We start from the raw sequence: 24475 nt of genomic DNA on the forward strand, positions 1-24475 counted from the left end.
CACTAAGAGAGACTTACATAGATCTAATCTATGGGAAGTAGAGAGTAGAAAAAGTCAAGATCTCCTGAGTAAATTGGGAGCATGGGGACCTTGGGGGAGGACTAAAGGGGGGGGGAGGTAGGGAGGGAAGCAGAGAAATATGTAGAGCTCAATAAATATCAATTTAAAAAAAGAATTTTTTTAAAAAGTGGTTCTCTTGCCTGGGGTTCCAGATATGAGCCACCATACCCTTCTTTTTATGGTGAGGATTAAACCTAGGACTTTACACCACTGAGCTCCATTCCCAACCTTTTTCTGGATCTTTCTAATATGCTCATTCTCTGATATCTGAAGAGGGTGTAGGGAGAGGACTTGGAATAAAATAGTCATGAAGATTCAACATATAGCTAAGCACACATCTTTAATCCCAGTACTCAGAAGGCAGAGGCAGGTGTAACTCTTTAAGTCTGAAGCCAGCGTGGCCTACATAGTAAGTTCCAGGACAGTCAGGGCTACATACTGAGTGAGACCATGATCAACCTCCCTCCTCCCACTCCTGAAAAAAAGATTCAACATGACTTTCATACAAGCTTCTTTGCTCATCATTAGGTTAAAGCAAGAGAGTCTGAGGGCTGCAACACAAGTCACACATTTGGAGCACAGATAGAAATTACGGTAGCTTCTTAAAGCCCAGCGTGCACAAGAATCACTCACATTCATCATGAGGCTGACTGGGCTCCATGGTTGGGGTTTTACATAGGAGGCACGGGAGGCTCAAGCACCTAATCTCAAATGATGCTGATGCTGGTGTAGGACCACACTTGTCCTAGAGAACAAGGGATGCCGCAAACACTGGTGATATGGGGAAAAAATGGGCAGACTACTGAGAGATAAAAGAATCACCTGATCGATAATTCAGAAAGAAAGTTTAAGAACTGAATATAGCTGGGTGGTGTTGGCGCACAACTTTAATCTCAGCACTTGGGGAGGCAGAGGCTGGCAGAGTTCTGTGAGTCTGAGGCCAGTCTGGTCTAGAGAGTTGAGTTTCAGGGCAGGCAGGGCTACATAGAGAAAACCTGTCTTGAAAAACAAAACAAGAATTTAATACAATTGTTTTACAAAATAGTGTATAATATAAGTTGGGTATTCTACCTTGCCTTATTCTTTAGCATCTTCAAACTACCACGTCATGGAAATGTTCATGTAACACCGTGACAACTATTCACAGAGTCTATTTACAGAGCGTGACTCCTGTAGGAAAACGTACGCTAACAACTAGCCCTGACATGGACTATGCACACCACTTCAAAGACTTTCCCTATAGACTGAGATTGCCACATACGACCTTTTCAGATAATGAAACTTAGGTAACTTAAGTAAGGAATCCTTTTGAAACATTTTTACAAACTTAGAAGAAAAGCTTTTCAATAGAGCACACGACCCAAGCATCAGCTTTTCAGTGTTACCACTGTCTTCACAACTCACACAACAGAGCTAATGTTCTATAGTGAGCACTCTAGCGCCAACCAGAGCTGCATAAAGCTATTCCTTTAGACAGTAACTGAGCCTGGAGCTGGGCAGGGACATTCTGCCATCTGTTTTCTTCCAGTACCAGGGGCTCTTAGCTATTACTACTCTGTGTACTGAATTCCAAATTTCATCATCTATGAGTGCATACATCTTCAATCCTGGCACTGGAAAGTAAAGCAGGTGGATCTCTGTGAGTTTAGGCCAGCCCAGTCTACACAGAGTTCTAGGTCAGCTGGAATTATAAAGTGAGACCCTATCTCAAAATAAAAATAAATAAATAAAAATAAAATTTCACTGGTCCACTTTCCCCATTTGATCAATCCAAGAGTGACTCTACAGAAGGATTATAATGGTGGATTTTAAGATTTCTTTTTCTTCTGTGTGTGTGTTGTTCCTCAAGTCTACCTTTCTGTGAATCAGAGAGTCTCACTGTCCTGGAAATTACCAAGTAGGCTAGACTAGCTGGCTACTTAGCCCCAGGTGTTCTGCCTCTATCTCCTGGGTGCTGGGATTACAAGCATGTGCCAACACAAGTGGGTTTTTTTTTTTTTTTTTATGTTGGTTTTCGGGATTTAATTCAGGTCCTTAAGCTTTCAAGGGAAGTATTCTACCAACATAGTTATCTCTGCAGCTCCAAGATGTAATTTTTTTTTTGTAATGATTTTTTATTGGGGGGGGGGTCTGGTCTGGTTGTTTACATAATCCCAGATCTACAGGCTAGCCTTTGGTCTATGGATGGCTCACTTGTTGCTACCAGCAATAAAGTGGGGTGATGACTAGACTTTGTATGTGTGTGTGTTTACAGTATGCTGCATCAGAGACATGTAAGTACTTAGGGTTGTGTTAGTATAGCTGATAAAAGAACTACAGTTCTGTTCATTTATAGGTAATGTAGCTTAGTTTGTCCTTTTGGTCCAAACCTATGTGGATACTAAATATCACTCCATATTTCCTTCTCTTTTATCCAACTTGTTGGCAAGCAGACAGCTCTGAAGAGTAATAATGGTCAGTTACATAGTAAAGAAATGTAAAGTGAACCTCATGAGGAGAAGGAGCGAAATCTGCTATAATCTGACCACAAGGGAGTTCCTAATGTTGGTATCGTAGCATCATTGCTCAAAGTCACAAAAAGATCACATTTACTGACCTGGGGAATGCTGGGAAGTTGCAAGTGAGGTCATGGAATTAGAGAGGTTAAGGTTGGCAGTGATACTAAGCTGGCTCTGCAGTGCAGGAGGGTAAGGAGATGTGGGTGTCAGGAGGGACTCCTCACTGGCTTCTTCATCAATTCCAGGCAAGTACGTGTCAATCAAGGCATCAAGAAACTTAACAATAAGCTCAGCATAGTCTGGGATTTGTGTTTGCTGTAATGGAAAATAGGACATTATTTTAGCTCCATTTAAAAAAAATTCCCTCTGAAGCCAAGAAAGGTTAACTGATATCTGGGGCTTGGTTGACTGTTTTGCTTTCTTCCTTTGTTTATATTCTAGACCATTAAAAAGGGGGACTGGAGTAGTATTTAGAGACAACTATGGAATTTAAAGCTTGAAATTTTATTCAGCTTCCCCTAAAAGCTTCCAGATGAACCTGCAATTTCTGAAAGCCACGCCCAGACAGAGGGTTTGAATACAGACAATGTAGTCCTCAGCAATGATGTCTAGCCAGTTTCCCAAAGCAGAGAAAGTGGGCAGAGCACCATCAGGCCAGCTGTTACTCAGATCCCCCAGACAGACACAGAGGGGCTCAGCAGATAATAAGCATCCACCTGTTAAAAACGTCTGCACAACACACTTCTGTGACTTCAGGCCCATCTTTTTAATGACAACCTATGCATATCAACAGTTATTACAAATAAACTAAATCTAACCCTTAAAAATGGAATGAGCTATAGATAGCTCATCAAGATTTAACACCCCAGTATCTAGGACACTGTGTGTGGTGGTGAGGTGGGGCAGAAGCCCTGCCTTCAAGGAACTTCAATTATTTTAAAAGAGACCACCTACAAAAAAATATTAAACACAAATTTATGCAGTACACCAACAAACGCTAGTCAAAGAAAATGAACGGTGAAGAACAAACTCAATATAACAGTTGGATGTAAAAATGTGCCCGAGAGGGGCTGGAGAGATGGCTTAGTGGTTAAGAGCACTGCCTGCTCTTCCAAAGGTCCTGAGTTCAATTCCCAGCAACCACATGGTGGCTCACAACCATCTGTAATGAGATCTGGTGCCCTCTTCTCGCCTGCAGGCATACATGCAGACAGAATACTGAGAATACTGTATACATAATAAATAAATAAATCTTAAAAAAAAATGTGCCCGAGGTAGATTTTAACAGGCATCATGCTCTCTGCTAGTCACCAGACAGGTGTGTGAGTTACTGCCACATGGAGAGCTCTAGCAGTGGCTCTCAATCTAATGCTGCGACCGTTTAATACAGTTCCTTATGTCGTGGTCACCCCTAAACATAAACTTATTTCGTTGCTACTTCATAACTGTAATTTTGTTACTGTTACGAATCGTAATGTGAATATCTGATTATGTCGCCCCAAAGGGGTCATGACCCACAGGCTAAGAACCACTGGTCTACAAGCAGACAAGTTTCATAGAGGCTTTATCACACCCTTCTGAGAAGTCAAGCCTGAATTCAATATTTTAAAATAAAAATAAAAATTAATAGACAAACATATTAAAGGTATTGCCTCTTTTGGAAAAAATCTTTCTAAAACAATGTGTTGGAGATGGCACTTTGGTTTGAGGATAGTGTGTGCTCTGAAACAGGCTGACAAATATAGCTAAAGACTCTGGTTTATCAAAAATTAGAGAAAAGTATTTTTTCTTACCTTTGAAAAGGGTCCTGCAAACCGCCATAAGCCATTGAAACCAAAACCTGTAAAACATCAAATGCTACTCTTACAACAAGCAAGGCAGCTTTAGATAGTAATGGAAATTAAGCTTGTATAGCCGACAGAATCTATGCATATATTTAAGACATTTTAAAATGAGTGTCAAAGATGACTAAAATGTTCTTAAAATAGGCTTAGCATTTTAATAAAGTGGTCAAGCAGTTATCTTACTGAACATATAACTTAGAGTCAGAAAATGACATGAAGGAGGGAGAGAAGCAGGAAGGAGCCTATCCCTTCTAGAGAATTCTACATCAGTGCTTGCACAACAGTGCCACAGCTGCAGGCTATCAGGTCCTCTCCTGGTATACTTAGTTACTTTGCAGGTAAGATGTTTGGTACTGTGGAGGGGATTCCTCATGATACACCACACTCTGCACAATTCCATGGATTGGATTTAACAAATTTGGATCTTGGCACAATGACAAGAGGGTATTGATCTTAGAGTCCAACAAATTGTGCCTAAAAAAAAAGTAAACAGAGGAACATTAAATAAAAAAGATTTACTGGAAAGCATAATATATATTCCTTAGAACAATGTGGCAAAACTGAAGACAAGCGCTGTTAGCTTTCTGGTGCTTTTCTAAGCCATCTAGTTAGTGAGTGTGAGTGAGTGGACTGCCTTTCATTTTCACACACTTGGTACCCTCTACGTCCTCTGCTGTCTGCTTGTATACACTTAGAGGGGTAAAATCAAACTTAATACTAACTAGTACCATTCAGACTGAATTTTGCTAAGGAAAGCACAATCAGTTTGGAAGGGGTAGAATGTGGAACCTTACAAAGAAATCATTTCCAAATCAGCTGCAATCTACTAATAAAAATCTGTTTAAAAAAATAACATCTAGATATGTGAAATTTAGAAACTTTAAAATGAGATTAAACAACAAATGCTGGATGTTCAATAACCTGCACTGATGTACTCAGGTTTATAAACTAAAGTGTGCTTACAATATCTTCAGTTGTTTGACATAACTGTTTAAAAATGTCCAACACCAGGTTCATTCTATTTCCCCTTCATAGGTATGGGATTCTCCCAAGATTTTTATCTCAGCAATGAAACCACTACCATCCACTTTAACATGCAAACCATCCATCTAGCAGTACTTAGGGACCTGCATGGACAACCTCTAGAATTCTTTCCTCGTAAATGTGCTTTCAATTTTACCTCTCCTTATACCCCAGATACTGGCCTCTTGGAATAGTGTCCTTATTACAATCTTTCCGAATCAACATATTGTTTCTTCCAACTCATTCTCAACATATTAGCCAGAGTATATTTCCATAGTAACCTCATTACTAATTAAAAATTTCCCAACAGCTTTGCACTGTACAAAGCGATATAAACTCAATATTTAACAATGGCATACACAAAGGCTTTAGCCAGACCTATGCCCTATGTCTATCCTTCACCCTGAACTCTTGCTCTGCATTCCACACAAAGGCCCTTTTAAAGTTTTTTAAATTTGCCAACAACTTTCTGTAAGAGCTGTCAGCTGACATACCCAGGAAGAAGGACTCTCAACTGAAGAATTATTCCCATCAGAATGGTCTCTGTACTGTTTTCTTGACTTCTAACTGATGTAGAGGGCCCAGTCCACTGAAGACTGTGCCAGCCCTGGACTGGTGGGCCTGGGATGTATGAGAAAGGTAACTGAACAAGTCAGTAGGCAGCATTCTTCCATGGTCTCTGCTTTAGTTCCTGCCCTGGCTTCCCTCAATGACTGGATTCTAACTCATAAAATGAAATAATACCTTTCCTTACCAAGTTGCTATTCTTTTTTTTTTTTTTTATGTGCATGAGAATTTTGTCTGCATTTATGTCTGTGTACCACAGGGCAGCCTGGTGTCCACAGAGGCCAGAAGTGGTTATCAAATTCCCTGGACCTGGAGTTATAGACTGTTGTGAGATACCATATGGGTGTTGGGAGTCATTCTCTGGAAAAGCAGACGTGCTCTCAACTGTGGAGCTAGCTCTCTAGTCCTTTCCCCAAGCATTTTTGGTCAGTGTTTTATCACAGCAACAGAAATCAAATGAGAGCAAATACTGTGAAGTTAAAGTGTTGAGAGTAAAACCAACCTCCTGGATAAGAGGTCAATTCTGTGCTCACTCAGCTGTGAATAAACAGGAATTCTACTAAAAAGAAAACAAAGGGCTAGCAAGATGGCTCAGGGGATAAGGTGACAGTTGTCAAGTCTGATGACCTGAGTTTGATCTCCAGGAGCAAACGTGGAAGAAGAGTACTGACTCACCTCCACATGTGTGCGCTAAAGTAAGTGAAATATTTAAAAGAAAAGATTTGGGAACCCCCCACCATCACAAAAAGAACACTAAGCAAGCTGTTTAAACACAGCAATCTATCAGTCTGCTCCTGTGAAAACTGTACAATACCCATTAAGATGACCCACTAAAGTAATCAGTAACATTAGGGAAAAAACAGCTGTAGTCACTATTAAATTATAGGTTTTAAGATTTATTTTTATTTTCAATCATGTGTTTGCATGTCTGTTTGTGTGTGGGTAAATGTGAATATGTGTTCAGTGTCCTTCGAGGCTAGAAAGGATGCTGGGAATGGAACTCAGGTCCTCTGCAAAACCAGTACATGCTCCTAACTGCTGAGCTATCTCTTCAGCCCCACAGCCACGGTTTTTGTTTTGGGGGCTGGGGATCAACCTTGGGCCCTTGTGCATGCTAAGCATATGTTCTACAGAGCTGTAGTCCCAAGCCTTAAAAATCACTAACCATTTCTCTATCTGGTTAAAAACACTAGCTCCATTCCCCACTCAGGTAGTAGATATCACTGAAATACACTTCCTGTACCTTTTTAGAGCACCTGACAAAAGACAGACACAGAGGCTAACTATAAACAAGAGGAGATACTTACACAACAGGAAACACTTTGGGAAATACAACACTGGCTTCTGCTAGGTATTCATAAAGAATTCGTTGATCAAATTCATCTGTAGTATATTTTACCAGTGTAGCCTGCCAAGATGCAAAAAAAGTAAACATGTTACGACTGAACCTTTATATTTTGGTGAAGTTAAAAACATCTTCCGTTCATATTTGTAATATTTAAGGGGCTGCTAAGAATTTGAGCAGGGAAACCCTCAAAAAGAGAAAGTTCTGCCAAGAGTAGAGGTGGCACATGTCTTTAATTTTAGTACTCAGGAGGCAGAAGTAGATGGCTCTCTGAGAGTTCAAGGCCAGACTGGTCTGCACAGTGAGTTCTAGGACAACCAGGGCTACACTGTGAGACCCTGCCACAAAAATAAATAAGTAAACAAACAAACAGATAGGCAAAGGTGGGGGGTTCCTTACCAGAACAGTAAGAAGCAGTGCTTGGATCTTTGGGTCAGTAAGTACTTCTTCATCCAATAGAACATTTGATTCAGACACTGAGACTTTCCGTAAATGTGGGTGCTGCTGTGAGGAAATCCTTTGGGTTTCTGCAGTAGGACATGGAGTAGAGTACCTACAGTCACTTTACTCAACATATTTTAATGTTACATCTTAAATTCAACAGTTCTTTAAATAGACATCTTAATTATCAATATAACTATCATACAGAGTTACTATGCACTAATATAACTATCAGCTAGTGATTGGCAGTGCTGTATTATCTATCTGTCTATCTGTCTGTTTGTCTAGTAACCTTTTTTTGTGGCATGGCTTCACAGTTAGATCAGACTTGTCTCAAACCTGGAGATCCACCTGCCTCTGCCTCCTGAGTGTTGGGATTAAAGGCATGTGCCACCACCACCTGGCTCAGATCTCAAATTTGTGATCCTTCTGTCTTTGCCCCTTCAACATACTCCTCTGGTCAATTACTTTTACTGCCAATTTAAGGGCTATAGAGAGAGCTTATCTTTGAAACAAGAGTATGCGTTTCTTTTTTTTCTTTTTCTTTTTTTTCTTTTTTTGGTTTTTCGAGACAGGGTTTCTCTGCAGCTTTAGAGCCTGTCCTGGAACTAGCTCTTGTAGACCAGGCTGGCCTCGAACTCACAGAGATCCGCCTGCCTCTGCCTCCCGAGTGCTGGGATTAAAGGCGTGCGCCACCACCGCCCGGCTAAGAGTATGCGTTTCTATACTGTACCCTGTACCCTAAAGATCATAAGGACTGCCGGAAATAAATGTGTCTTCTCTGTCTGCAGTGATCTAGATTATTTATCAGCTTGTGTCTCACCCATTTCATAATCAGTTTCTGCCACTCTTCTCATTTTGGGGGGTGTTGTGATTCCTGATTCCATTTCTTGTCTTTTAGGAGCCTTTGTGTCTGATATCAAGTGGTCAAAACTTTTTCTTGTTCCTATAAATAAAAGTTATAACAGATGAAAGTTCATTAACAGCAGTGTCTACAAATAATAATAATATCCTAATAATGTAAGCTTGCAGGGAAGGGCCTGAAGTGAGCGGAACATCCCTGGAGCAGAGTGTCTAGATGGCCCTCTTCATTTCCTCTTCAAGGGGTCTGGCCCACAGCTTGCCAGGAGAGTAGAGTCTTTACTGGTCTAAAAAGCTTGAGATTATATTTACTAACTTGAGGATAAACTAGACTCCATCGAGAAGAGTAAGTATTGGTAACAAAGACAAGGAGGAGATTTTGGTCTGTGGGAACTGTAGAAAAACCTGAACAGCCTGTTCAAGTAAGGGGATTAAGCTGGTGTCAAGAAAAAGTCAATACAGATCAACAATCTTCATAACAGGTAAAAATTAAAATTTGACTTTAATCGTTCAAGATATGTATGCCCAGAATTACTAAAAATTAGATACACAAGGAGACATTTCAAAAGTGCATCAAGCTGTCCTGTCTCACACTTGGCCTTGAGTTCCCCAATCACATATAGTGGTATTTAAATGTCCTTCTCTTATTTAAAGGAGAAGTATTTATATCACATTATGATCTCTCTTTGCTCTTTAGATTCAGAGAATGTCTCTTTTTGCCTGGTGCAGTTCTAAATAACAATGTGGAGGTATGTAGCTCAGTGGTGGTGTACTTGTCTAGTGAGCATAGGGGTTTAATGCTTAGAAATACACACATAGTAAAAGAAAAAGTCTGTAATGCATACCTTAAATGAACTCATTTTAAAAGCCAGAAATGAAGCCAATATTACAAAATCAGACAAGTGATTTGACAAATAGAATGTTATGACCTCATGTACTAAGAGTAATAATCACAAATCACAAGGCCAAAAGCATCTAGAAGAATCTAGTCCAGCCTCTACCTTTCGTGTGAATGGAAGAAGCCATGAGTGGTTAAGAGGTCAGCCTGAGATCACACTGCTAAGGATCCTGTACTGACCAGGATGAAAACTGCTTTTTTGAAATGCTTTTTTTTTTTTTTTGGATGGGTCCAGCTGAGGCCTTATTTTAAAAAATACAATTGCACTGGGTTTGGGAGGAGGCGGGGGCCAGAGGGGTATGCCAGATGGAAGATTTCTCCCAAGGTTGGTCAGAGGGCTAGGGCTGATCCTCTGCTGGGTCCCTCATTCCTTGCACTCTGCCATACAGCTGTCTCCTCTGTTGAGTCCTGGACAGCTGCAGGAGCACAGGCTGGCAATAGCTCCAGTAGCCGTTCACTTGGACAAGATATCAGAGGACTCTGATACCAGCTTTGCATCGTGGGTGTCATTCTTCACAACCATAACCTTGGTGTGACTAAAAGAGCTGGAGCCCCCAACAAAGCTGAAGTTGAGCTGGAAAGAGCTCATGCCATAGCTGAAGCCAGGGCTGGTAAGTCCTCCATAGGCGGAGCCCTCCTGAGTAGGCATTGGTGGTCTTTGTACGGATACTCAAAGCTCTGCATTCCAGATTCCAGCCTGTTCTCCTCGTCCACCAGTAGCTTGTGGTAGGTGGCAATCTCAATGTCAAGTGCCAGCTTGATGTTCATCAGCTCCTGGTACTCTCGCAGCTGCTGGGTCATGGCCTGCTTCAGGGCAGCCTCCATCTGGACCATTGGCGTCCTTATGGCTATCTCCTCAAGTAGCTCAGCATCAGTGATGGCAGCCTCCAGGGTTGCTTTCTGGCCTTTGAGATCTTCAATCTCCACCTGCAGGCGGTTGATGCTGTGGTTCGTCCCAGAGATCTCGGTCTTTGTGTGGCGCAAGTCATCCCCGTGCTTCCCGGCCAAAGTCTGCAATTGCTCGTACTTAATCTGATACATGCTTTCAGCCTTAGCCTGCCTGTGGTTGGTGATGTCCTCACACTGAGCATGGCCTTCAGCAATGATGCTGTCCACGATCAGGAAGAAGGTGTTGTCCATAGACAGCACCACATATGTGTATGAGATCTGAGACTGCAACTCGCAGATCTCCTCTTCCTGGATCTGCTGAAGGAAGTTGTTTCATCAGTCAGCTCTTCCAGGTGGGGCTCCTGTTTCACACTGTTCATGTATGCTTCATCCACATCCTTCTTGATGAGGACAAATTTGTTCTCCATCTCTGTATGCTTGTTGATCTCATCCTTATATTTATTCTTTAAGTCCTCCACCAGGTCCTGCATGTTGCCAAGCTCTGCCTCCAGCTTCAGCTTCTCCTGGCCCAGGGTTTCCCGCAGGGTTTCCAGTTGCCGTTGAAGGTTATTGATATAGCTCTCAAACATGTTGTTCATGTTGCCCCTCAGTGTCTTCAGCTGCTGCAATGGCTCCATCCACTTGGTCTCTAGCATCTTGTTCAGTTGCTCTAAGAAGTGCACCTTGTCAACGAAGGAGGCAAACTTGTTAAGGGATTTAATCTGCTCCTTCTCCTGAGTGTGCACAGCATGGATGTTGGGATCCACCTCCAGCTTCAAGGGGCTCAGCAGGATCTGATTCACCATGATTTCTGTGATGTCTCCTACACTAGCCCTACTGAAGCCACCCAGACCCATGCTGGTCCCAGGCTTCCCTATAAGCTGCTGCTGCCCAGCCTGGGAAGGCTGGAAAAGCTGATGTGCACACCGGTGCATGCATGTATGAGTGCTGAAGGTCTGGAGACCAGAGGTGGACACCTTGTAGGTCACCCTGATGGGCATGGTGAAGTCTGGAGGTTTAAGAGCGAGTGCAGCAGCTGGTTTTAGGCCATGGGACAGTGCCTAGCAAAGACCCTTTATCCCATTAGTGCTTTCTATAGTGTTTGGAGGAAGGTGGTCACTCCATTGATTTGTCCTTCTCTACTTTAATTGTACTAGTTCCTGGGTGATCTCCTCCTCTTCCTATAATTCAATTATCTAACTCTTCAAATAGTTATCAGTTTGTTTTTGTTTTTTGAGACAGCAACTCTCTATTATGTAGCTCTGGCTGTCTTTGAACATGCTATGTAGATCAGGCTGGCTTCAAACTCACAGAGATCCTTCTGGCTCTGCTTCCCAATTGCTGGAATTAATGGTGTGCCCCACCACTTCCAGCTATCAGTTCTTTAAGGAGAACACATGCAAAACCTTTCTCCCAGCTTTGAAATGTATGGCGAACTGCTGCTCTCCACGGCTGTCCAATGTGCAACAGCAAAGCAGGGCTCCTGCTCCTCAGTGCCCACCAGTCTCCGGGGACCATCAATCCATCCTTAACATGAGAGCCACATTTTATCTTTCACATTTGAGTGACATCATGCAGTGTTTCGTTTTGTGCCTGAGTTATTTAACACAGTAATCTCTAATTCTACCCATGTTGTCACAAATTACAGTACTTCATTTTTACGGCTATTATTTGTAGATCTGAATTAAAAATATGCTTTATTCATTAACAGATAGACACTGAGGTTGCTTTGTTTTCTTTGCTCTTTGTGAGTCCTGCAACCACACAAAATGCAGCTGTTTCAACACTGATCTGATCTCCTTTGAATATATGTACCTTGTAGTGGAAAGCGATAGTTCCAGCCTAGTATATCTAAGTGCTACTCAACTTTTATTTTATTTATCAACAGGGTCCACTATGTAGCCTGGACTATCCTGAAACATGCTATGTGATCTAGGCTGGCCTCTTCTTGTGCTCCACCTGCTTCTACCTCATAGGAATCATAGGCAGCACAATCATATCTGATTGCCAGCTTCTGAAGCCAGAAACCTATGGCATCTTTACAGTCCTCTCTTCCCACCTGATTCATCAGTGAGGCATCAACTCTTTTTTGTCCACTCTCCTGTGAAAATACCTCACACTGGACTCTATTTTCCCAGAGGTTCTGCCTTAGTGTGAGCTGGCACTGTTTATTTTTTTTCCTCTTAGATTACTAAGTCAATCTTATAAATGGTCCCCTTACTCCACACTGCTATTGGGAAAACGTTCCAAAAAAATAAAAGTCACATTTTGTTCCTTTCCTTAATTCAAGATCTCTGCTGGATGTATGATATGATACATCTCTCTCATCATGGCAGAATCTTTGCTGTTGTATTGAGACAGAATCTCTCTACTAAGCCTTGGCTGTTCTGGAACTCACGGTATGGACTAAGCTGGCCTAACAGAGATGCACCTCTGCCTCTAAGTGCTGGGATTAAAATGGAGCCACCATGCCCAGCCATGGCAGTCTTCAATGGAAATCACAATGACTTCTCCAGCCTCATTTCCCATGTGACTTTCCTGTAACACTCCGTCTGGTCTACCACAACTGCTCTCCCGCTCTCCTCAACCATCGCACTTCTTCTCTTGAATGCACACCCTTCCTTATCACGTCTATCTGGCTATATGTACCATATCTTAAGATCCGGCTCAAATATTACCTCTTAATTTCGTAAGAGCCTCAGCTTCTTCATCAAAACACTATCGTTTTAATGCTATCTGGCATATACTGTTGTCATCAGCTGATTTTAAGTCATAACCAACAAAGGATAACCCCTTTGTTGAACAGAGACCCTATCTTTTCTACCTAGAATACAGTTTGAAGAAATTTAATACCATATTTTCTCTGAGGTTAAATTTTCACTTACAACTTCCTTGATATGAAAGTCCATAATTACAAAACACAAAGTAGCTGGGAAACTCCCAGCATTACTGATGACAAAGGGTTAGCAGAAAGGAACTCAATAGAAGATGACAGACCTATGTAACAATGACTGGCATTTGTTATTCCTTCTTTCAACATTTACTGAAAGGTTATTCGTGTTACACTTTGTTGTCTGCTCACCAATTTCCTTATGAACACAAACATTTTCACAATACTATCTGAAGTTACTAAGTAGATATAGCTGAACTGATCTATCAAAATCAAACTCCCTTATAAAAGCCATACAAGGGCTGAAGACATGGCTTGGTGATTAAAACACATGTCACTCTTCCAGGGATCCACGTTCAGTTCCCAGCAAGAACAGGAAGCTCACAAATGTCTGTAACTTCGGTTCCAAGGAATATGATGCCCTTCTGGCAACCACAGGCACCAGGCACACATGTGGTATACATCTATACAAATGCAGGCAAAACACTCATACACATAAAGTAAATAAATGAAATTAAAAAGTCACAAAAGCTTTTGTTACATCAAAATAGTAAACGCTGACAATATAAATAGTTTCAAATAATTCCAAGAGAGAAAGTAGCTAACCATTTATCACAGCAATAATAATGTAAAAATTGACATGAAATCAAGATAAACTAACCAAGCAATTTCTTTGTGTTGGCTTGAGAAGGCTGCCCCATGTCCAAGCTCATGGATTTCCTGGCCCGGGGACTGGTCTGGCCTACTGATTGGTAGGTTGCTGCAAGGTATCCTTCTGAACCTTTGGGAGAGGACCATGGCTGGTTCTCCTTTAGTGTCCTGGGAGATTTAAATAATTTAGAAGAATTAATTAACAAGAAGATGACAAATATAACTACTGTTCACTCATTCCTAACAGCTATCCTACTTCCTAATGATGGCAACAAATTAGTCTGAAAACTGCACTTTAAAGGGCTATAGGACACAAACTTGCTAAGTTCCCGTTAAGTTGCCCAGGCTGGCTCGAACTTGTTATGCATTCCAAGTTGGTCTTGACCTTCTAATCCTTTTGCCTTAGTTTCCAGAATGTTAGCATTACAGATATGTACCACTACACTACAGTTGGCTCTTAGGGTACAACTCCTAATGTACTCCCGGAAGTATCAATGTTATATAGGAAGATCTATACTGCATAATTTTGCTACCTTTTTCTTTCCTGCAGTACAGGGATTGGATCCAGAACCTCACAAATGCATGGCAAGTGTTCTAAACCCCAAACTACTTATATATTTATTGATTGATTGAGATAAGGTCTCATGTAGTCCAGGCTGGCCTGAAACTCACTATATAGCTAAGGATGAACTTGAATTCCTGATCTTCCTGCTTCTATCACCTAAGTATTGGGACTACAGGCATTTGCCACCACACATGGCTCCAAATTTTCCAATTTAACAAATAAAAATTGCATTATTTCTACTGTGTGCAACATGACTTTTATTTTTATTTTTTAAAATATTTATTATGTATAAAATATTCTGTCTGTGTGTATGCCTGTAGGCCAGAAGAGGGCACCAAACCCCATTACAGATGGTTGTGAGCCACCATGTGGTTACTGGGAATTGAACTCAGGACCTTTGGAAGAACAGGCAATGCTCTTAACTTCTGAGCCATCTCTCCAGCCCCGCAACATGATTTTTATAATGTACACATGTGGCATGCCTAAAATATGCAAACTTAGGACATGTATTACCCTACATATTTTTCTTGTATTGCTGTGAGAACACTAACATCTTTTACCTTCACCTTAGCACTTTTCAGATATATATTAAATACATTGTCATTAACTTATGTTGAATAATAGATCTCTTGAACTTATTGCATTGAATTTTCTTCTTTTCTTTCTCTTTTTTCCCCCTGGTTTTTCAAAACAGAGTTTCTCTGTGTAACAGTCCTGGTTGTCCTGAAACTTGCTTTGTAGACCAAGTTGGCCTCGAATTCACAGATATCCACCACCTCCTTCTGCTTCTGGGATTAAAGGTGTGTACCACCACCGCCCAATTTGCACTGAATTTTATAATCAGAGAAAATAAAGTCTAAATAAGCAATTGTATTATTGCATCATTTAAAAACCAATAAAATTAAGATTGAGAATTGTTTTCCCAAATACAGGCAACTAAGTTACTTTTTCCTTTTAATAACTAAAGCAAGAAAATAAACTCATGTGAATAACTGAAGAAGTAGACACATAGAACACTGTGTCTATGGGGAAAACCGGCATACACTGTTGCTGTCAAGTGCTGGTGAGGTCTTCTTACGATCAAAAAGAAAGATATTAGTAAGTTTAATGACATAATCTCTCAAAGATCATTTTCTTATGTTCAACACTGTGTGTCCAAACCACAAATATATTTTTGTTTAATTCATATTATAGAACAATCCCCCAAAGCAGTTACATTGGGAAAAAAAAAACCCTAGACGAAGCCACACATTACAGTAGACAGAGTTTTATGATTCTCTCATATAGACCTACATTATAGAAGCTGGGTATGGTGGTAAAGGCCTTTAATCCCAGAACTTGGTGGAGGCAGATCTCTGTGAGTTTAAGGTCAGTCTACTCTACATACTGATTTCTAGACCATCCAGGGACAAAAAGTCAGACCTTGAATCAAAGCAACAACAACAAAACTACACCATAGAAAGGTTCTAATGTAATGACATTAGTAAACAGTGCATGCAAATGTTTTTACCAATTTATATCACTTTTTAAAAAAAAATATTTTATTTACTTCACGTGTATGAGTGTTTTGCCTACATGTATGTATATTTACCATGTGTGTGCCCCACGGTGGTCAAAAGAGGGTGTCAGATTCTCTGGAACTTCAGGTACAGATGGTTGTGAGCAACCACATGGGTGATGGGAACTGAACCCAGGTCCTTTGCAAAAATACAAAGTGGGCTGTAGAGAAGGCTCAAAGGTTAAGATCAATGGCTCAACCACATGGTGGCTCACAGCCATCTATATGAGTTCTGGTGCCCTCTTCTCACCTGCAGGGTCAGAACACTGCATACATAGTAAATAAATCTTAAAAAACAAAACAAAAACAAACACTTTAAAACGCTGAGTCAGCTCTTCTGCCCCATATCACTTAGTCTTTAGGCATGCAATGATGCTTCTATTTTCATGTTAGTTTTCTCCCAGGTCCTTCTCTGCAACCAAACCTGTCAGGATGGTCTTTCTACTATTATTCAAGTGTTCTGTGTTTAAAGAGGTGAAATAATGATAATATCAGAACAGACTAGAATGACTTTAATACAACCCATATAAAATAGTGTTCATCTAAGAGGAAGCTTTGATTTCTACACTTGCTAGACCATCTTGAGCTGCCACTCTGCTCCCTTCTAGATTACTTTGCTGCTAGCTTCTATCACATGGAAATTGAAGCCTGATTATAATTATGATACCATGTCCACTTACCTATAGCTAGGGTCACCATGATGAATGGGATATGTATCCATAGGAACATTTTCCATTGAAATATCAGTAAGAAGAAGGGATTTCCTATGCTTGAGGCTACACCGACTTCGAACCTCTTCGGACACTGTAAGTAGAGCTAACAGGAAAAGGAAAAGCAGATTAAAAAAAAATGTAAAAAACAAGTGCGACCTAAAACAGGATTCATTTCTTCCAAACTTAAAAAAATATTACTATTACATGTACACATAAAAAGACGTGGACAGTGTGAGATTGAAGTCTATATACCTGCAGAATAGACTTATCCTTTAGAGTTTATAATCTACATAAACATGAAACACACAAAGAAATTTGATAAACACCTTACTTTCTAAGGCACTTGACTGCCTATTTCAATAATCACAAAAAGCAGACAGGGCATGTATCTGAAATGCACTGATAAAAATATTCTGGGATGTAAAATGGTTTCCTCAAGGTTACATGCTTGAAACAAACAAAAAACTGGAAACAATGAAAATTTTGTTAAAGTGAAAATAGGCATCTTCCATCAAACTACATTGTCTGAGTAGAATACAATAAATATCAGATAAGATAGATTTAGTTTAGTAAATGGTGGGGATGGGACAGGCATCCCAGGTAAACGAGCACAAAGAATGAGTATTAAAGAGGCAGAAAGCCCTGTAGAAGACAGTAAGTAGATTGGCTTGAAATAGCCTGTCCTTTTGGAGAGGCTATAAAAGGAGATGTTCATGAAATTTAGATAGAGGACAGAATAGAAGACTATGAAGGCCTGGGATGATAGGCTGAAGCAATCCAATTTTAGGATATTTCAGATCCCAATGCAAATTCTTTTATGATCAAAAACATTTTGGCAAAATCATTACAATTTTAAATATCAAAGAACTGAACTGTGAATGTTCTATTTAGCCAACGAACTAGTGCAAAGACCTGAAGCTAGGCGTGGGTATCTTTTGGTGATCTTAAGCCAACAATAGAGGTAGACTAATTTTGTCAGTTTTGAGCTTTTACCTGCTAAGTAAGCCACACTCTGTGTGTTCACCTCAAATTTGTCACAGTTTCTATGTTTGTTAACAAGAGTTAGCAGTGTATGCAAAATTCTGACTGTTCTTGCAACAATGGCAGGTGAAGGATGCCTGTACCCTATAAAAAGAAAAAACAAATAACAAGTTAACTTAGTCCATGAACAAATGCTTGAGCTCTTCTGCTGTGACAAGTAACTCTAAGAAAAGGAAAATTCCTGCTATCCAAGAATAGCCCTTTGTGAATATAAAAACGTGGAGTTAATTATACGTAAGATTAAGTACCCCACATGTGTACAAGAGGATACTCCCCGAAACCCTAAAGGAGAAGGCATTAGGAAAGATGCTGGCATTGCTGATTTTTCATTTCCGAAACAAGCACAGAGGTTAGGAATAAGTACAAACAAAAACTAAGCATCAGAGGTCCCCTTGAGATTTCATTTGAAATTAGGGCTCTACTACTTAAAAAGAGTTTCTTCTTTGGGTCTGGAGCAATGGCTCAGCAGTTCAGAGCACTGGGTGCTCTTCCAGAGCACCGGAGCATGGTCCCCGCACCCCACCAAGTGGCTCACAAGCACCTACACTTCCAGTTCCAGGGGGTCCAGTCTGTCTTATAGCCACCTCAGGTAACACGCTCGCAGGTGTTACATATACACGCACACAGGCAAAATACTCTAAACATTCATGCACATAAAATAAAAATAAGCAGGTTTTTAAAAATTATTTCTTCTTTTTCTATTTTCTTCTTTGTTTGGTTTGGGTTTTGTTCTTTGAGTTTTGAAGCAAGGTCTCACTATGTAACTCTGGACTACGCTGGCCTTGAACTCACAGAGATCTACCTGCTTTTGATTCCCAAGTGCTAGGATTAAATGTGTGTACCACCACACTGAGCTATATAATAAAAAACTGCCCACCTTGACAATGGTGTGGCTTAAGCAGCATTTGGAACCACAGGCAGTGGAACTAGAATCTAACTAATGCATGAACTGACTCTGTAGAGCCCATTCTCTATGTAGAGATACCTTGCTCAGTGTAGGCATGGGTGAGGCTGGGAGTGTGTGTGGGGGCCTTGGTCCTGTCTCAACAAGGGGATAGGACAGTTCTAGTTGACTTCCCAGGGGAGGCCTTAACTTCTCGGAGGAATGGATCAGAGGTGGGATAGAAGGAAATGGGGAGGGAGCGGAAAGAGAGGACGGAGGGGGAACTGGGATTGGTATGTAAAATTTGAATGAATTAAAAAACAAAACAAGAAAACCTGACCACCTTAATAGAATATGGTTGTGCAACTATGAAGTCGGTAATGAGAAGCTAAAGCTAGGTAAGGCAGTGAGTTAGCGCTGGTCTAGTGGAGACGGTTGGCTATGAAACAATGAAATACGGAAGAGCAGCACCAGAATGGCGATGCTCTAAGGTACACGGTACACAGCAGCGGGAGCATCCGTACATGGTACAAGAGTGCTGATAGAGAACGTGCTAGAAACAAGTTGAAGAGTAACTAGGATCATATCTGAACATTAATGCACACTAACTGGAAATCCCTTTTACTCCTTGGCAATGCTGGAGACTGAACCCAAGACCTTAAACAAGGTTCTACAACTGAGCTAATCCCTAAGCCTTTTGTGATTAAATCTGTACAATATTCTGTAACATACATATATGAAATAACATGAATATGCAGTGTATTATTAACCAATAACAACAATTAAGTGCTCAGTACTTACAAGTTTTACTGTCACTTATTTTGCTCTTTTAAGATCTGATATAGAAATTAGGTTCTAGTTAAATACTAATTGAAACAACTCATGCAGATATGGCTTTCGATTAAAGTAAAACATATGGGTTAGATTATGTTAAATTATCTCAAGTAATCAATTCCTTTTAGTAATTTCTGGCTTCTCGATACTATTTCATGAAATGTCCCGACAAAAGGAGTCTTTACCTTTTAAGAGGTGTCCAACTAGTGCAAAGTTAAAGTTAGAGTTGAAATTGAGTCCAACAAAGTGATCCATTTGCTTGCAGTGCCATTCCAGAGGATTCCGGATTGCCATAAATACTTCTTCTGGACTCTATTAAAAACAATTAGGAGATAGGCAGTTGATGGACTTTACACAGAAGTTTCCTTTCTCATTCCCCAGTACTGGAACCCCAAGTCAACTAAGCTGTATATACTCCTGGCTCAGACACGGTATTTAAAAACTTACTTTTTCAGAGAAATTTTTAGTTAACAGAAAACCCCATTAAGAACATTTAGGGTACTATAAATGTAAGATAGTAAAAAAGATAAGTAATAAGATAGTGGAAAACTCAAATTGCTTTGATTTACAACACAATTTGTGTGTGTGCTGGGGTGTGCTAGGAATTGAACCCAGGGTCTCATGCACGCTAGGCAAACACTCTACCACTGAGCTACATCTGTAGTCCCATGATACATAGTTTTGAGCTATTGTTCTATTTTCTGTTTTTGGTCTTTGGTAAATGAAATCCCATCTATCCCAGGCTGACCTTGAACCTGCTGCATAGGAAAAGTTACATAAAAGCTAACACCTTATGTCTATAACCTTTCAAGTGCTAACATTATAGCCATCAGCCACAATGCCCAGCTACTTTTGCCTGCTAATTGCTATCAAACTCACACAGAGACTCACTATGTTGCCCATGTAGGTTTAAAACGTCTGTTTTAGCCTCTCAAGTAGCAGGACCCAGAGGTGTGCACTATTACCCTGACTCTACCATCCTGGAGAATATCCTAGTGATCTCAATAAATCTTTATTAACTCTGATTCCTAGTACTTTGGGGCCCTGGTGTCAAGATTAGCCCCTCCTTTTATGATGTTCCAAAAGTAAAAATGGCAAGGCAGGGGCTGATGAGAGGGCTCAGTGGTGAAGAGTGTTTGTGGTCAAGTTGGATCACCTGAGTTCTAGTCTTGGAATCCACATGGTAGGAGAGATGACTCCCACAAGTTGTCCTCTTACCCCCACACATACTGTGATGTGACTCACCCCAACAAACACAAAAATACATGTGAAAGAAAGAAAATAGCAAGGCAGAGGCTTTAGAGACATCTATTTTATTTGTAAATATTCTTAAAATACAAACAGCCAACAGTTAGTCACTACTGGATCCACTATTGTCTCAAGACAAGCTCAGAACCAGACATATTCCAGGTGCTAACTTTTTTACTCTTTTCTCTTTTTATGGACAGGTCTGACTGGTGAACTTCAAGTTGTCTTCTACCTATCACTTTGTTTCCACACTTCCTAGACCTTCAGTTGTTGTGTGTCTGCACCACATTATATACACTGAACAAGTACTGTAGACCAGATGTCTTCAGACTTCGCTCATACTCTATTTCCCCATAGTTCATTTCATTTCATTTTAAGGAAATTTCAAATATAATGCAAGCACATGTACACATACACATCTTCTTTTCAAAAGAATCTTCTCTTTTCTCTTAGGCTATTACTATTTTTCTCCAAAACAAAAGGAATATAATTTTGTATGAGTTTTGAAACAGTATTTTTCATTTATTTAGTGCACATATGCTTCTACTATGTCATTATGTAAGTCTTGGGACTTGAATTCAGGTTGTCAGGCTTGGTGGTAAGTACTTGCTAAGCCATACCACTAGCCTAATTTTGTACTGTTTAATTTTATCCTCTATACTCTGAGCCAAAATCCAACCCCTATCTAGGTTAATAAATGTGAAGACGGCTGCTAATGGTATTCTTTAAAGTGCAATTAGGCAAAGCAGTAGGGGAGGGGGGACAAACTTGTAAAATTAAGTATACAAAACTTCTTTAGGTTCTCCAACTTCCATTATCTGTTACTAATTATACAGATTTTTCACTAAGGATAATTTTTCAATAAAAATAAGTTTTATTATTGAATAAATAAAAAGTCTAACATATATTACAAATAAAAATAAATAGGGATAGAGAATGAAAATCAACAATAATGAATGCACACAGCTTGGTGTGGTAGCTATTATTAATTCTCAATACTACTTTAAAATTATGAAAAATATATTTATTTATTTATCTATTTATTTATTTAGCTATCTATCTATCTATTTATTTATTTATTTATTTCATGTTCGTGGGTGCTTTGCTTCCATGTATGTTTGTGTATCATGTGTGTGCAGTGTGACAAGGAAGTCACAGAGGGCACTGGATTCCTGGACTGGAGTTAAGAGATGGTGGTGATGTTGCCATATGGGTGCTGGGAAGAGCAATCAGTGCTCCCAACTGCTGAGTCATCTTTCCAGCCCTACTAATTACTATTTCAATCACTAAGAGCAGGACATATTGTTCTTGGCTATTTCTATATAGGAACTAAGGATTAAATAGTTTTTACTGACCTACTAAGAACTATACTTACAATAAAATGCATTAAACTCATACTTAGATTATGGACAAGCAGAAAAAAAAGACTCACCATGAGCAATATGGAGCTCATAGGAAAGTCTACTCACCTTGTCATTGAATATCCGAAGACTATCTAAGGTATGCAGGTTCTGTTCCAGAAGTGCAGTACCTGCTGAATACAAGTTGACTTCATCTAACTGCAGCACAGCCACGGCAACCCAAAAGAGGGCTTTGTGCAGTGGGGAGTCCTGGTAAAGTAGATACACTCCAGATTAGGGTGGCAAACAATGCATTTTGCATCATAAAACAAAGCAGGATGCCTCACCAAATCTCTGTGTCTTCACGCCTTTGGGAAACATGAGTAGACAGATAAGCACTTGGACCCCCCTCCATGTGTCTAAGTAAAAATATCATCAGCTAGGCTAAGAGCCTGAGCTTCCTCTGGGATTTCTCCCAATTCTGGATGCCAAATCTAATCTCCAGAGTTTGCTGACTCTTTTACAGTAGTTGCTGACACCTGCCATTTCTTTATCACCACTGTAGACAGTCCCCAAACTAACTTTCCTTCAGTGTGCAGTTCCTCCCTTCTCTGATCTACTGTGTACTCTAGGCTAACTGTGTTCTGTTGTTATCATACTGGCTACTAGGAAATGATCATTTCCAAACTCCTTTCTGAAGACTATTGAATATTAGATTAATTCTATTCAATCTTTACAATTTTCTCTATCACCTCTCTACTAGAATGGTCTATCCACCACTCCACTGTCCTGCTTATTTCTAAATCTAGTTAGATTCTACCCTTTCAACTTCTCATTTTTATTAGTATAAACTCTTAACTCCCTCTCTCCCTCACTCCCCTTCCCCCTCTCTCGGTGAAGATGAATCCAGAGTCTCGTACATGCTAAGCAAGTGCTATCTCTTCGCATTACACACTAGTCCAGCATACAAACTCTCTTGATGACCAGGCATACTTCTGCCTTCACATTTCTCTGTAGTAATTAGGGACCATTAACTAAAACATTAAGTAGTGGTCTACTCTATTTGTTCACTTCTCAATATCCACAACCATCTAAGATACAGAACACTTTATTAACTATGTTTAATATATCTCTCTACCAGATACACAGAAGATGTTCAACAAATTATTAGATGAAAGAATTAAGAATTTATACTCATCTTTTTTAGTAGCAAAGAGAAAAAAATACTACAAACACATAAGCCTAGGAGAAAAGATGTGCTATACTTCCTCTACCAAAAACAACTAACTCTTGTGACAACCTCTTCTTCACAACCTCTTTTCAATCTACCCCCTATTTTCTTTTTCCTTTCTTCTCCCCCACTCTTCTTCCCACCCTCTCCTTCTCCCCTAACCCTTCCTTTCTCTTTGAGACAAGTATTCTCTATGTAGTCCTGGCTGTCCTGGGATTTGCTATGTAGACCAGGCTGGCCTCACACGCATAGAGACTGACCTGCCTCTACTTCATGAATGCTGGGACTAAAGGTGTGGCCACCATGCTAGGCTAATCCATCCTGTTTTCTAACTCTTATGACAAGAAACTGTAGGAAGTTAAGGTCTACTAGACTGAGAGGAGCCAACCTAGAATCTACGTGGTACTGTCAGAGGTTCTGTTCTTGCATAGTCAATGAGGAGTGACCACGCAATGTCAACTGATGGGAACGCTTGGGTGCTGGAAGGGTATATGAGCTTCCCCTCGTTGTTAAATAAACAAGTCGGCTGTCTGCCTTCTGACAGTGTCTGAGACGCTGACACTACCCCTTCTCACCCCAACCTCCCCTCCAACAAGAAAGACATTAGGGCCCAGCAACATTACTCCACTTTGACTATAATTTCTTCTTTATAAACTCTTTTCAATTCATCATATTTTCTAAACTCTGTACAAGAAAAGACACATGGTAACAATACCCAAAATGAATAAACTCATGCTCGATATGATCATCACCTTATTGAGAAGCGGCTGTAATTTGGTCAGGGCTATCACTGTGGCTTCTATTAGAACTTGACTGTTGTACGTGTCAGGGCCTTTTAAGCAGCTTTCAAGCGCCTTTCGGGAAGACAGAAATCTTTGACTTTCCATGGAAATAAAACATCAGCTCCTACAATGACTCTCAGATTTAGTTGAGACACATTTAAGTATTTGACAAGTAGTTTATTTGACAAACTATTTATAAAAATGGTGAAAGCTGTATAATTGGTTTCTTATTTTAAAAATATTTCTATATTACATTCTAGTAAGAAGAGCATTATTATATTAATTATGAGTTATGTAGCTTTATATAAGGCTAT

At 40.1% G+C, this 24475-nt stretch overlaps 2 protein-coding genes across 6 annotated transcripts in view; both read right to left on the reverse strand.

The window, feature by feature from the left end:
• The window catches only part of Nf1 (neurofibromin 1), a 246953-nt gene that overhangs the window by 13716 nt on the left and 208762 nt on the right, over window positions 1–24475 (reverse strand). For 4 of the 5 annotated variants that reach the window (XM_038324990.2, XM_038324991.2, XM_038324992.2 and 1 more), the window contains 12 exons: window positions 24132–24233; window positions 22278–22418; window positions 19746–19872; window positions 17796–17927; window positions 16770–16905; window positions 13977–14134; window positions 8602–8724; window positions 7737–7864; window positions 7300–7400; window positions 4734–4876; window positions 4352–4398; window positions 2657–2873 (listed from right to left, as the gene is read on the reverse strand). In XM_038324990.2, the coding sequence (XP_038180918.1) occupies window positions 2657–2873; window positions 4352–4398; window positions 4734–4876; window positions 7300–7400; window positions 7737–7864; window positions 8602–8724; window positions 13977–14134; window positions 16770–16905; window positions 17796–17927; window positions 19746–19872; window positions 22278–22418; window positions 24132–24233 (1555 nt within the window). The remainder of the gene's footprint in view (window positions 1–2656; window positions 2874–4351; window positions 4399–4733; window positions 4877–7299; window positions 7401–7736; window positions 7865–8601; window positions 8725–13976; window positions 14135–16769; window positions 16906–17795; window positions 17928–19745; window positions 19873–22277; window positions 22419–24131; window positions 24234–24475) is intronic. The other variant, XM_038324993.2, reaches the window with a different exon arrangement.
• LOC119811266 (keratin, type II cytoskeletal 8-like) lies at window positions 9992–11426 on the reverse strand. Its single transcript, XM_038324998.1, is given in 4 exon segments — window positions 9992–10169; window positions 10171–10211; window positions 10213–10757; window positions 10760–11426. Coding segments are annotated over 4 exon segments (1431 nt in total).

This window comes from Arvicola amphibius, chromosome 4 (assembly GCF_903992535.2).
Source record: "Arvicola amphibius chromosome 4, mArvAmp1.2, whole genome shotgun sequence".
In the NCBI taxonomy this organism is placed as follows: domain Eukaryota; kingdom Metazoa; phylum Chordata; class Mammalia; order Rodentia; family Cricetidae; genus Arvicola; species Arvicola amphibius.